The sequence below is a fragment of the Thalassophryne amazonica genome, chromosome 18 (assembly GCF_902500255.1).
Source record: "Thalassophryne amazonica chromosome 18, fThaAma1.1, whole genome shotgun sequence".
Lineage (NCBI taxonomy): Eukaryota > Metazoa > Chordata > Actinopteri > Batrachoidiformes > Batrachoididae > Thalassophryne > Thalassophryne amazonica.
This window is the reverse complement of record NC_047120.1, coordinates 56,575,681-56,590,411: the sequence shown is the minus strand read 5'-3', so window position 1 is coordinate 56,590,411 and position 14,731 is coordinate 56,575,681. Positions and strand designations below refer to the sequence as shown.

Sequence of the window (14,731 nt, the reverse complement as noted above, 5' to 3'; positions counted from 1 at the left end):
CACCATTCGATGAATTCAGCTGGTTTTCAGTAAAAATTTTAATGGCTGATGAGAGATTTTGGTCTGGTAGTGTCGCCGTAAGGACGGCCCACAGCGCCTGACGGCAATCTGCACTTCGAGGCGGCAGCGTCTCGCCGTTTCAAGTTGAAAACTTCCACATTTCAGGCTCTGTTGATCCAGGAAGTCGTCAGAGAACAGAGAACTTTCAGAAGAAGTCGGCATGAGGAGTTTATTCGGACATTCCATTGTTACCGGACATTTTGTAATGAAAGAACGTGTGGGCAGAGTCGCATGTCGGGCCGGACCCGACTGCGGGGGGTCGTGACAGGAAAAACACCTCAGTTGGAAACCTTAATGGGCAAGTTGGAACATGCCCAAGCTGTTAAACAATTTCTCAGTTACTCACTTGTTGAAAGCCATCAAAAGCCGCCTGAATTTTACAAATGGTTTTCAACACGGAGGTGTTTTTCCTGTCGCGGTGCACACAGATTTGCCGAGTCGTCACGGAAACGACTCGGCGAATTTGTGAGCACGTCTTTCATTAAAAAATGTCCTTAAACAGTGGAATGTCCGCATAAAGTCCTCATGCCGGCCTCTTCTGAATCTTCTCTGTTCTCTCACGACGTCCTGGGTGAATTAAGCCTTAAATTAGGATGTTTTCAGCTCGAAACAGGCCGACGACGGCGCCTGGAAGTGCTGCACGACGTCCCGCTCTGTGGGAAGTCCTTACACCGACAGAAACACCCCATAATCTCTCATCAACCGTTAAACTTTTCACCGAAAACCAGCTTAATTTCTCGAATAGTGTCCACTCGGATATTCCTCACAGGTCCAGAAAAAATGTTGATAAAGCAACGCGCGCTGTCTCAAGCAGCGTGTGAAACAAAGGAATTCAGCCGAGAGGGCGGGACCACATCTCACTCAAGGCCTGCCCACAGGGAAATGACGTCACCGACACGTGTGAAAAAACTCACGCATGCGCACGAGGGTTCAAGCATGATTGGTGTAATCGCACGTCATTCAAATCCATATAGTTAAAAAAAAATAAATAAAAGGGTCGGTTTATTATCTAATAGACCTTGTATATATCTCCACAGTTTCAAAGAACTGTGACCATCAGGAAAGACTAAAAGTATGCCAAATTGAAGCAGTTGAGTATCAGTTGGATGTTGCAATCACCACTTCTTGCTGGGGTGTATGGTTTTCTGGTTTAAGCCTTGTCGAAAATGCTGTTTCCTGTGGTGTTTGACCATTTCACACCCCAGAAACTCATGTGATTGCGTGTTGAGGACTAAAGGCCCCCTGACACTTGCACGACTTTGATTCACGTACCCGTACGCAGTGTGTCATATTGGTGAGTAAATTCGCTGTGAACTGGTGCAGACTGAACGTGAGATGTGTGCTGCCGCGTGCAAGTGCGCAAAGAGAATTTTGGAATGTTCAAAAAAATCTCTCACGCATCAAAGTCGTGAAATGGCCTTGAAGTTGCGTGATCTATTCGCCAACACTTCGTGTTGATACACGTTGATGCTTGATGGTGTATGAGATGGCATGCGCAGCTCGTCAAGTTGAGTAAAGAAGTGAACAGTGCGAGTCATTGCGCTAGCGCACCGCATCAGAGCGCAGCTCATTTGAACGATTAATCTGTCATAAACATACTTTTACAGCTACTCATGAGAAGGAAAGAACATGCAACTGTTTTACCAAGCCAGGACAATGTAAACATGACAAATAATTGCTTTTTTAGATAGCTCCAAATGCTTTCTCCACCTCGTTCAGCACGCAAGCAAGAAAAGCTCCAGCTGGAACAGTCCGCTATGATTCTGGAAGTGACTAGAGGCAGCTCGAAGAGAAAATGATTAGTCCACTACAAAATAATTGTTTTATATACGCAGCGTCCAGCGCACAACACGTGGCAGTCAGTGGAACAAAGCACGGCATCCTACAGGGAACACAGCGGGTGGGATTGTCACGACGATGTGCATGCAGGTCGTGTAAGTGTCATGTCACCTTTACACTATATGTTTTATTTTTATTCCACCCCTCCCCACCTCCCAAATGATTGTTAAGGGGTTTGTTGGGGGAATATAGGAATCACCCTATCTAGCCATGCATTTTTTAAGTGCAGTTCCTCTTAAACCAGATATATTACAGTGTAACTTCACATAATGGCAGTGCACCATGATGTAGATGAATGACTATAATTCCTGTCCACTGTCTTCAATAGGAGTTAATTAGACATTTATGTGTCACGTAGTATTGACTTTGAAAGTGCAACTCCTCCTAAACAGGTTTATGGATTTCAGTAAGCTTCAGCATGAAGTGTGTATATATATATATATATATATATATATATATATATATATATATATATATATATATATATATATATATATATATATATATATATATATATATATATATATATATATATATATATATATATATATAAAATTTTCTCAGTTACACATATAAACAGATCTGTTTGGGTCTTCACGGGGGTTAAGCAGTTTGGTGAGTCAGTTATTTAATCACAAAAGATTATTATGGCTGATACATGTAATGTATGCAAATATCTGGTATGTCAGAACTGTGGGGGTGGGGGGGGGGATTGTTTGTAAGCTTGCTCACAGATCTCTAGTTTAATACTGGATATTATTTTGCTTTATGAAAACAGACCAATGATTAATGTCCCAGAAGAGTGATGATAACAAGCTGTGGTACCTGTGGTGAACCTTATTGTGACAAGATATCTGATATCTGTGAAATTGATGTGGGAGATTGTTTTAATGTGCAAGAGCCATGAAAGTACCACTGTCAAACTACAAAAGCACAGTCTTGTTTGATGTGTAGTGCTTTATAACAGATTTTGATAAGAAACAAACAAAATGATTTAGGATGTATGACATTAGTGAGAATTAGACAACCTTCTGTTGTGATTGTTGAACCAGATTATTTTTACTTGACAAATCTGCAGTAATACATGCAGCTTTAATACATAAGTTAATGTCTCAGTCTCTTTCATCTATTTTCAGCAGATGTTTTACATTCTAGAGGTTTTTTGTATTATCAACACTGGAAAATGCTTTTATTACATTATTTTATATGTGTATATGGAATAGCAGTCGTCCTGTTGGAGCCACCTTTTTATTGGCTGAAGGATGTCATTTTTTTCAAGAGTGTAATTTGTTGTACCCTCCTATGACACTCGCACCTGCATTGCTTGTCGCACGGCTATGCCCCGCTAAGTCTGAGTTCCCCCTATGCTGTGAAAAAAATCCTGGTGAGAACCTTGCCCTTCTTTTAAGCCTGTTTACATTTTTCTGGGATATCTATTGTGACACTTCATTATCAAAAATGGGTCCACAAACTGTTCAGACGCATGTTTCCAGTTTGCACCAGGGTTTAGGTTTGTAGTTGGTCTCATTTGATGACATTTTGAACTCAGGAATACCACAGTTTTAGGAACAACCTTGTACTACATCAGATGTGCTAGCTAGAGTTTGCACCTTTGGCACTAAAACCCTTACAGGTTACATAAGCTCCCTATGTTTGATTGAAGACTTGAGGAACATTTGTGCATAAATTTTGTGATTCATTGAACAGCATGTATAAAGCTTATTGTTCAAGACTCCTGTGCCATCAGTGTGAATGTGTGTCCAACCGACAGTCTGTGCACTTCCAGCAGCTGATTAAAGCATTTCTGATTGTGAATCAGGTTGTCTTAAGCTTGTGTGTTTGTGTACTTTTGTGTTCTTGAAGGAGAGTGAGTCGTGCCATGGAGGGAAGGCTGTCTGTGCTGTTGACACTCTGGATAAATATTTAATCGCGGTTCAGCACAGAAACAGGTGAAGTGTAAGCGCATGCTGTTTTGGACAGACTGATTGGATTTCACAGAGGAGATACAGGATTCCTCCATTACTCAGTGCTGCTTAATAATAGGCACTGATTGGGTCTTTTGAAATGCAGCATCTTAGTATGATGTGACAAAGAAGCAGTGATTTAGAAGATGGAGGATCATGTGACCTTTTTTTTTTTGTGCAGAGTTTGATTTACACATTTCTGTATATGGAGATTAATATCATGTTTGTTCTTTAGGATCCTAAAGCGCCTTAAGGTAAAAACCCCCAAGGAAATTGAGTTGGAACAGCTGGAGCAAGGCTTTTCCATTTATCTTAACGGAGCCAATGCAGGAGTCTGTAGGAAGCAGGCCAGTACCACCAGCGACAAGCCTTCTATCTCACCTGCTTCAAAGCCTAACCATAGAGCTGGTATGCTACTACTAAACCAGAATAAGCATAAAGACACTCAGATATAATCTGTTATGTAAGAGCCGATCTTTTTTTTTTTTTTAACTCTTCTTCTTGACTTGTCATTCACGCACTAAAATCCTGGATTGTGCCTCAGTTGATCGTTGCTGGTTTTGACTTCCCCAGACCATATGGAACACCAGCTAATTGCTACCATCGCACAGCTTGTATTTTGCACAGGCATGATCCCGTGCTTGCAGCCAGTGAATAAATGATAGTCACAGTTGTAGCTGGCAGCCAGTTTTTGCATTATTCGTCTTAGTGCTCTGGACCATCTGTGTATGTGACTGTGCGTTCCTTGTCCTCCGAGGCAGCACTCAACTGCGCACTGCTTGTCTTCCTTTTTGTGCTGTGACTCATCGACAGATGCCTCTCGAAGCGCCCACCAGCTAGCTGAAGATAGCTGTAATCTGAAGCAGACACAGAAGCAGAGGAGCCACACAGCACCAGAAAAAGTCCAGAGGAAAGGATGGATGCAGGTAGACCTTTTTTTTTAAATCCTAAATTGTGGTCTATCAGCAATAAATATTTTCAAATGCATGCACAAAGGTGTTTTTCTTTCTCATGCATACAGAATTCTGTCAAAATTCGAATGGAAGATGGATCGAGCTTGACAGCCTCTCCCGAAAAGCACTACCCTGATGATTTTGAACTTTATGATAGCACAGACATGGAGGTAGATTGAAGTCTGAAAGGGCCTGTGTGTGGGTGTTTTTATTTAAGGGGAGAGGCTGTGTGTCAGATTGAGCTTTCTGTACTGCTTAGCATCTCTGTCATGTTTGCTTAACCAGTCACAATTTGTCATATAGAGTTCCAGTCCACACTCACACCGTAGTCCCTGCTCCACGAGAGACATGTACAAGAAGTCACGTTCCTTTAGTTCCAGGCCTGAGAGCCAAGGAGGCCAGGCAAATCAAGAGCACAGTGAGAAAGTACTTCTCAACCTTGAGGAAGTAAAGGTAAGAGCAGGGGGATGTTATAAAATGTTTATTTCATCCTTCCAATGTATTGAGATATTGTGATTTATCAAAATGCATTTTATGTTGTATAGAAAATAAAATGTTCTGCTCTGACAACATGTTCCTGTATATGTTTGCATATGTGAGTGCTTGTGTTGGCGACTGGACATACAGATGTCTTTTGAAACTAGGTTTTGCGACAGAGCCTAGAGGTTAGCATGCGGCGCAGTGACCGTGGCTCGGCAGGAGAGGAGTCCGATGAAGAGTGGGTGGAGGAGCATATCGAGCGGGATGAAAGCATTGAGAGTCTGGATGAGCTGGGGCTGCCTGTACCCTCCTCCAAGCCCTCATCTAGCCCGCGTCCCAGCAGCGTCCATAGCTGTATAGCGTCATCAAACCTCATCGTCCTTGACTTTGGACCCTCACCTAAAGGTAGGCTGAAGCATCCTCTTTAATATGCAAATTATTATTGCGTTAAGCCCCTTTCACACTGGGCCCACTTCCAGTTGCTTCCTGTGACATCATGACGGTGCGCGCAGCAGGGGGCAGAGAGGAGGTGAGAACGCAGCCTGCAGGTTCTCTGCACAGAGAAATCAGAGTGCACAGTTTGGCTGCAGCCAGACTGTGCACTCTGATTTCTCTTCTAGTTTATATTTGTTGTTATGCTGAGCTGCAGGGCTGCGCTCTGAGTTCTGTTATAGTTTATCTTTCCTCCTTTGACTGCGAACATGAACGAACCGTCTGTGAGCAAATGTGGAGATGCCTGGAGTTCTACTTGATGTGGACATGTCCTGTCTCTGGCAATCAGTCTGTGAGCAGGACTTATGTCCTTTTTTGTCCTTTTTGTTAACACGGTGATGAGAGAGTTTGAGAGGAGAACAAGGAACTAACTGCCTGCAGCCAGTTTTTATTTTATTTTTATATTTCACATGTGCATGTGTGAACGAATTGTCCATGAGTGGACAGGAGATGTCCGGACTTTTTACTGGATGTGGACATGTCCTGTCTCTGGCAATCAGTCTGTGAGCAGGACTTTCATGGATTTTATTTAAACACTTTTGTGAGAGAAGAGCGAGGAGTGCAGTCAGTATTTTTTTTTTTTCTGTGCTCTTTTTGAGAGTGTAGTTTTCACTGCATTGTGTACATGGTATAAAAACAATCCTGTGTGATTTATACTTCGGGAACAATGGAACACAGCAGGAATAATAAATTGGCGTCAGGTAACGTTGTATTGTGAGTGTGTGGCTTCCAGTCACGTTGAGTACCGTCCTGTTGCTCTGACTTGCGCTGAAACCACTTAATTTCTGCGTCGAGCAGAGGATGCAAAAAAATAAGCATGTTTAATTTTTGGCATGCGATTTGTTTTGTCCTTTGTGCCCCTCGCGCTGTTGTGGCGTCGAGATACATCGTCTCGGCACTAGGTTGCTTCCACGCGGCATCTTCATGACGACGCACAACGCGACTGGAAGCAGACCCAGTGTAAAAGGGGCTTTAGTGTGATTCTTAACTCCATCCTTATGTGTCATCAGCGCTGACCGATCATTCAGATCAGTGGCACTGAGCTGTAGTTGTCATTAGATGTTGAAAGGGAAATGACTACATTTTATGCCCATGAATTTTATTTTGTTTGCCAGTGTTCCCTAGATTCCTCTATAGCCTGTTTTCTCTTTTATTTTCAGGTCGTAAGATTGAACGTTCTCTGTCTGCAAAAAGGAAGGAGAGTGTTGACACCTACATACCCACCAAACCTTTGTTGGTGAAAAGCAAAACGTTAGACGCGCCTCCTTCAAAAGACAGCTGGGATGGCCAGAGTGAGTTGTATCTTTTTAGCATAGCATTTCAGTGAAATGTGATTAATGTTTTGCTTTTGAATATTCTGGCCTAACCTCTTCTCTGTGATTTCTGGCATTGTGAGATATGTTTTGGTGCCTCCTGTGTTCAGTATGACAGGTTGCTGGGTAGGGTCATTGAGTTGAGTGGTTCTGGTGCTTTTTTTGGGGGGTTGGGGGGGGGGGGGTTAGTAGAGGTTTGCAGATGATACTGAGATCTTTGTGAACTCTGATTGCAGCAGTTGGGAGTGTCTGGATTTGCGATTGCGCTGGATCAAGACTAAAATCCAGGCTTTCAGTGGCTTCCAGGACTCTGCTGTCAGCAGTCAAGCTTCCAGATACAATAATGTCACTGCAAAGTTAAATGGCACCAGCATGCTCTGAGACCTGACTTAATTATAACCTGAGATTTGTTGGTCACAAACTCATAAATATATATGATGCATTATATACAATGAGGAAAATAAGTATTTGAACACCCTGCAGTTTTGCAAGTTCTCCCACTTAGAAATCATGGAGGGGTCTGAAATTTTCATCTTAGGTGCATGTCCACTGTGAGAGACATAATCTAAAAAAAAAAATCCGGAAATCACAATGTCTGATTTTTTTTTTTTTTTTTAATAATTTATTTGTATGTTACTGCTGCAAATAAGTATTTGAACACCTACCAACCAGCAAGAATTCTGGTTCTCACAGACCTGTTAATTTTTCTTTAAGAAGCTCTCTTATTCTGCACTCTTTACCTGTATTAAATGCACCTGTTTGAACTTGTTACCTGTATAAAAGACACCTGTTCACACACTCAAACAATCACACTCCAACCTGTCCACCATAGCCAAGACCAAAGAGCTGTCTAAGGACACCAGGGACAAAAGTGTAGACCTGCACAAGGCTGGGATGGACTACAGGAGAACAGGCAAGCAGCTTGGTAGAAGACAACAACTGTTATGATTATTTATTAGAGAGTGGAAGAAACACAAGATGACTGTCAATCTCCCTCGGTCTGGGATTCCATGCAAGACCTCACTTTGTGGGGTAAGGATGATTCTGAGAAAGCTCAGAACTACACAGGAGGACCTGGTCAATGACCTGAAGAGAGCTGGGACCACAGTCACAAAGATTACATTAGTAACACATGATGCTGTCAAGGTTTAAAATCCTGCAGGGCAGCAAGGTCCCCCTGCTCAAGCCAGCACATGTCCAGGCCCGTTTGAAGTTCACCAGTGACCATCTGGATGATCCAGAGGAGACATGGGAGAAGGTCATGTGGTCAGATGAGACCAGAATAGAGCTTTTTGGAATCAACTCCACTTACCATGTTTAGAGGATGAGAACAACCCCAAGAAAACCATCCCAACCGTGAAGCATGGGGGTGGAAACATCATACTCAGGGGGTGCTCTTCTGCAAAGGGGACAGGATGACTGCACCGTATTGAAGGGAGGATGGATGGGGTCATGGATTGCGAGATTTTGGCAAACAACCTCCTTCTGTCAGTAAGCGCATTGAAGATGGGTCATGGCTGGGTCTTCCAGCATGACAATGACCCCAAACACACAGCCAGGGCAACTAAGGAGGGCTCCATAAGAAGCATTTCAAGGTCCTGGAGTGGCCTGGCCAGTCTCCAGACCTGAACCCAATAGAAAATCTTTGGAGGGAGCTGAAACTCCAAACCTGAAAGATCTAGAGAAGATCTGTATAGAGGAGTGGACCAAAATCCCTGCTGCAGTGTGTGACAACCTGGTGAAAAGCTACAGGAAATGTTTGACCTCTGTAATTTCAAACAAAGGCTACTGTACCAAATACGTATTAACATTGATTTTCACAGGTGTTCACATACTTATTTGCAGCAGTAACATACAAATAAATTATTAAAAAATCATACATTGTAATTTCCGGATTATTGATTTATTTTTTAGATTATGTCTCTCACAGTGGACATGCACCTAAGATGAAAATTTCAGACCCCTCCATGATTTCTAAGTGGGAGAACTTGCAAAATGGCAGGATGTTCAAATACTTATTTTCCTCACTGTAAATGACAGATTTACTGTCATCCCACATGCTCCTTGGAATCATTTTCTGTTGAGGTTAGGTGCCATAGTGCAATTGTATAAAAAAAAAAATCCTACTACATCTTGCTAAAGGACCAAGGAGTCAAATGGAGAGGCCTCTGTCTACAGCCAGAAAGGTGTCCTTTGAGGAACGGGATCCAGAGGAGGTAGTGTTGAAGGTACGACAGGCCATCCAGAGAGAAAACGACTCTGTAAGTATTGAGATTTTCAGCAGCCATCAGGTTTTAAAGCATTGATATTGTTCTAAATATTGTCATATATGGCATCTAAAAGGCCATATGTCTCTGTCCTCTTCATCCAGGGCAGGGGACACCAGATGGTTAATGTCTTGGTGCACAGCAACAGCCATGACAAGGAGGAAAGCAATGTCTCTTTGGCCATGCAGAAAATCACCCTCATGGATACCAGGTATACTGACAGATCAGGCATTTTAGTGCACATATATATAAGTTATACACAGATGTTTAATGAGCTTGCGTGTTTGTGTAATAAATAAATAAAATATGTGCTTTCGCATTGATGAAGCACTCTTTCACCACAAATTTAAACTTCAGATATTAGAGATAAAACATCTTAGCTGCAGATGTCATCAATCTGTTCAGGCACCAAGAGAAACTTCTGAATGCTTTGGAGAAACTTGACCCTAGATGCACCTACTCCATTACTGAGGGTGTCAAAGACTACTACAGCAAACTGCCAGTGAGTCAAAGTTCAGAAGGAAAGGCCACAATGCTGACTGTGATACACTCGGATGTGTACCAGTGTGTTCATGAATGTTTTATGTTTGTTATTGTAGATAATTGAGTCCTCCACAGAGCTGACCCTGTCTTTGTATGTTACCATGGAGATCCTGTCAAACTGGGGGAATGCTCTCCAGGTCGGGCTGACCGAGGTGCAGTTTTTCTCCCTCAGAAACGAGAAGTTCTACGTGTCACCGCATGACCTAGACATCAGGAATGCCATCTACCCTGGGAATCTGGAGGCGCTCGTCAATGGAATGGCAAAGGTGAGCCTCTGTGCTGTGCCTCAAAATTATGCATTAACACTGCGTGTTGTTGTTGTTTTTTGTTTTGTTTTTTCTGATTTACAGCAATTGTGCTTTTGGTTGGCAGACTACAAAGGAGCGTCACATGTGGACATGTCCATTCCACCCTCCTGTCCAGCTCTACTTTGTCATCAGGAACACGGAGCGCTCTTCAGAATTCGGAATATCCCGCATCAAAATCTGGAACTACAACAGAAGCCTCAATGTTTGTGACTTTTGGTTATTGTTTATCTCATTTAGCTGGAATTATACTTAAAATCTGTGCTTTCACTGAATGTAGACATAGAATTCACCATATGATGATGCAGTGTTTAACTGTGAGTAGTATTAGTGCAGCAGAAAGCTGAAACAATCGTTCAAATGGTGATGCAAGCACCAATTTTGGCAGAAATATTCCTTAGACATTACTCTTTTGAAAAAACCGACTGGCCACATGAATTTTCAATAGGCAGCCAGGTAGGGATCAGTTGAGGAATTACTCAGGGGTCAAAAATGAAAAATGCTCCAATCATATTGAAAACTATACCACATTATTTGTCTGATCATAAAGACTCCAAAAAGGTATAGTGTGGACTTTCTACGACTGAATGTTCTGGAGTTATGGGGTTAAAAACAGCAAGAATGTTGTTAAAGGTCAGTTTGTACAGGGGTCAAAAGTTAAAGTTACTCCAATTTTGGTAAAAAGTGGTGCAAATTATTGGTTGAGCTAATAGGATTAATAAATGAAATAGTTTTGACTATGTTGAATGCTTGGTCCCAAAAGTAAAGATCAAACAAGGTAACATCCATTGGATTCTATGACATGTGACATATGTTACCCCATAACATGATAACTAAGGATGACACAAGGTGCAAATTATTTCTTTTTGAAACGCTGTTAACTAATAATTTGCACCACTTTTTACCAAAATTGGATTAACTTTAACTTTTGATCCCTGTACACTCTGAAATTGACCTTTGTCAATTGTCACCATTCTTGCTGTTTTTACCCCATAACTCAAGAACATTCAGTCGTAGGTAGTCCAAACTATACCTTTTGGAATCTTTATGATCAGACAAATAATGTGGTATCGTTTTCAATATGATTGGAGCATTTTTGATTTTTGACCCCTGTGTAATTCCTCAATTAACCCCTACATGGCTGCCTATTGAACATTCAAGTGGCCAGTCGTTTTTCAGAACAGTAATGTCTAAGGAGTATTTCTGCTGAATTTGGTGTTTGCATCACCATTTGAACGGTTCCACTGTCAATATTCTGTTATCTGCTGCACTATATTTGAGCTCATGGATCAGATATACTTGTGTGTTGTTACTCTGGAGGAGTTGCAATATTAGAGTTGTTGGGGGGGGGGGGGGGGGGGGGGGGGGTAGTTCTCTTTAAGCAATGGTTGGCTGAGCTGCCAGTTAGTCTGTCCAAATGTGGAACAGCAAGGGATTAGCCCCAGAGGATCAGTGTTAGAGGAAATGTGGCCTTCTGCTTTGCTGGTACTCACAGAGGGTTGCAAAGACCCCATTGCGCCTCTTTCTGGTTTACTGTGGCCATCTACAAATGCTCAATCTGTCTGGCAGGTTGTGAAGGGATGCATGAGCATGTAAGGTAAGAAAGCAGTGTGGTAGGATTGAGAATTTTTGGCATGTGCTCTCGCCATCTCTCCATGGCAGCCATTACTTTGATGCGTAAGAAGGCTACTTAATGCTATTGTGCTGCTATAATAAATCTCTTGCTCTTTACACTATGTAAGAAATAGGTACATGAAACACCTGCATACATGAAAAATTCTTTCTACCTCCTGTTGGATTTGCATTAACATACTTTTTGGACCTTGTTGTTTGTACCTCTTGGTTTAAATGAGATCCACTGTGTACGCATGTCATCTCATCTCAAGTTTGTACCTAAGTGTGCATAATTGATGTATTTTGTCATTTTCAAAGGATAGTTTAGATTTGTAACATCAAAATGTCAATTGGTACAAAAATGTTTAATGGCATCCAAACAGTTGAATATGCACTGCAAAAACTGGCCCTCTCAAAATAAGCCAAATAATCCAAAATCTAGCCAAATTGTCTCATATTAAGTAAAAAAAAAAAAAACTACCAATGGCATAAGAACAATTTACTTGGTTAGAATTCTCAAAACTAGCAAAATGTTTAGGCACTGAATAATCAAAATGTGCCTTTAAAACTAGACAGAATACTTATTTTAAGATTAGCCTCTGTCTTAAAATAAGGAAAACAATTGCGTTCCTTTGCTTGAATGATTTCAAATCCATTGTCTTTCCTTGTGACTGGTTAAATACAGCTTGATCTTAGCTGGAAGAAAAAGTGAGATACATTTTTTCCATAATAAGATGTTTTTTCTTATGTAAAAATTCTTGACAAGATTATTTTTCTATTTAGACTAAAATTAAGTAAAAAATTTCTTTAAACAAGTCTGTTTTTTTTTTTGTTTTTTTTTTTGTCTTAGATAACAGTTTTTGCAGTGTGGTTAAATTATGTACATGAATTCACGCCGTTTCTCTTTTTCAGGAGCTTGACGTTGGTGTACGGCACATAAAGCTGTACCTTAACAGCACATTGGTGTTTGAAGGTGAGCTGGAGAAGGGTTGTGGCAACCAGGTCTCTGACTACAACACAACCATTGACCTTCAGCCTTTACAATACTCAGACTCATGCTTCTCCAGCAATTTGCAAGGTTTTAGCCCTCAGCACCACAATGACAGGAAGGGTGGGAATGGGAGCAGCAGCACCAACCAACACCATACTTTAACCCTGCAACCATCAGAGGCAGCAGGTCAGGCCATGATAAATGCGCAGGACAAATCACACACAGCGCTGTCATCCGTCAGTCCATCACCGGTGGAGCGTTCTTCCTCTAGTCATCACCTATCCTCCCAGAGAGCCTCTTTTGACCTCCCTCCCTCAGAAGAACCCATCCATCTCAAGCAACAGTTGCAGCAGCCAACAGCCATGGAGCAAACAGTCACCACCCAGCCGTCCTCCGCCCGGGTGACCCCTCAGTGGCTGCAGCCTTTGAATAGAGAAGCTCCTGAAGGCTGTGAGTCCAGCAGGGAGATGCCAAGGTGGCTGGTGCCTCAGTACTCGGCAGAACCCAAAATATCTTCAGCATCATCCTCTTCAGTGCTGCCAGAGCTGCCCTGTAACCCAGGACGGGTGTGTAGAGGCACAGACAGGACAGAGAATGGGGGTCAACGGAAATCTGACACACTGGACAGGAGCTGCGACTTGCTGCAGGAGCTTGATGAGCAAAAGCCAGACAGGCCCATCAGTGGACGAAGGAGCTCTTACAGAAACATTGCAGTAAGCAGCAGGCAGGCGGAGGAGCAACACATGAGAAAAACCTTACTCACAAAAACAGGTAAGCACAGTTGGTATCTTGCATCCTGAGGTTTAAAAACACATGGTCATGTAATAATGCAAAGACTCTCAGAAGTCCCCTCCTGTAGTCACTCTTAGGTGTTTATTTGTAGATTTGATGATACAATGTAATCACAACATATTTTATGGGCTGAGTGGACCAATTGTTTTTTTTTTTATCCCCTGTACAGTTGAATACAGGGTTTAAAAGTTTAGAAAAGCCAATTTTAGGAAATTATTTAAACAGTCTTTCTCCACTTACAGAATCTCCTGTGCATTAATTTTTGTATATTGTGCATATGCACAGTTTCCCTTGTAGTATTATGAGCGTGGAGGGCCACCAGGCTAATGAGCGCCCCCTCCAGGCCAGAGTTTATTCATTTATATTTTGATAACACCAATGGAAAAAAATAAGGCAGATGAAACAGTGAAAAGTAATGCTAAATATCCATTAATTTGGAAATCAAAAATCATTTACGTGCATCTGCAGCGCTCTAAACAGCACTGTGTGACACTCTGTGTCTTTGGCGGGATGCGAGCCCCTTTAATTCTAAATTGCAGTGTTTGCTGTTTGGTGTTATTTTTCATTATTTCCTCTTATTTAAAAATATATTGTCGAGGCTTCTCATTGGCCTTATTTTTTTTTTTCTTTTTTTCTTTTTTTTTTTTAATATTTATTTCATTCATTTAAAAGAAAAACAGAAAAGCAAAAAACAAAAGCACCACAATACCAGAATGAAAAGGAGCAGAAAGAAGAACAAGTCTTATGATTTCTGCCCCTTTTAACAATACAATCTTTCAATATACAGCATCATAGTCAACATTATTTAACAGATTGCATTTCTTTAACTTGTCACATACCACTGACCCATTTCATAATTATGACCATTAATTAATAGATTACATCACTGACAGGTTACATTTAACTTAAGACACTCCAAACATTATTAACAGTTTACTTTTTTTTTTTTTTGACTTTCTTGCAGCCCACTGACTTACTTCATAGTTTCATACTTACTTAATACATCTAATTTAATATGTTTTTTAAATAATTTAAGCGACCTTAATTCTTTAATTTCTTTATTAAGATTGTTCCATAATTGACACCATTTACTGCAATACTCCTTTCCTTTACTTTGG

General features: G+C 41.4%; 1 protein-coding gene across 1 annotated transcript in view; it reads left to right on the top strand.

The window, feature by feature from the left end:
- The window catches only part of LOC117530947 (protein KIAA0556), a 31,886-nt gene that overhangs the window by 2,113 nt on the left and 15,042 nt on the right, over positions 1-14,731 (top strand). Inside the window, 14 exon segments of the mRNA XM_034193912.1 lie at positions 1,896-1,994; positions 3,763-3,848; positions 4,099-4,271; positions 4,677-4,789; positions 4,882-4,986; positions 5,120-5,269; positions 5,461-5,701; positions 6,949-7,080; positions 9,244-9,362; positions 9,473-9,579; positions 9,774-9,870; positions 9,968-10,177; positions 10,284-10,421; positions 12,743-13,592. Coding sequence (XP_034049803.1) covers positions 1,896-1,994; positions 3,763-3,848; positions 4,099-4,271; positions 4,677-4,789; positions 4,882-4,986; positions 5,120-5,269; positions 5,461-5,701; positions 6,949-7,080; positions 9,244-9,362; positions 9,473-9,579; positions 9,774-9,870; positions 9,968-10,177; positions 10,284-10,421; positions 12,743-13,592 — 2,620 coding nt within the window.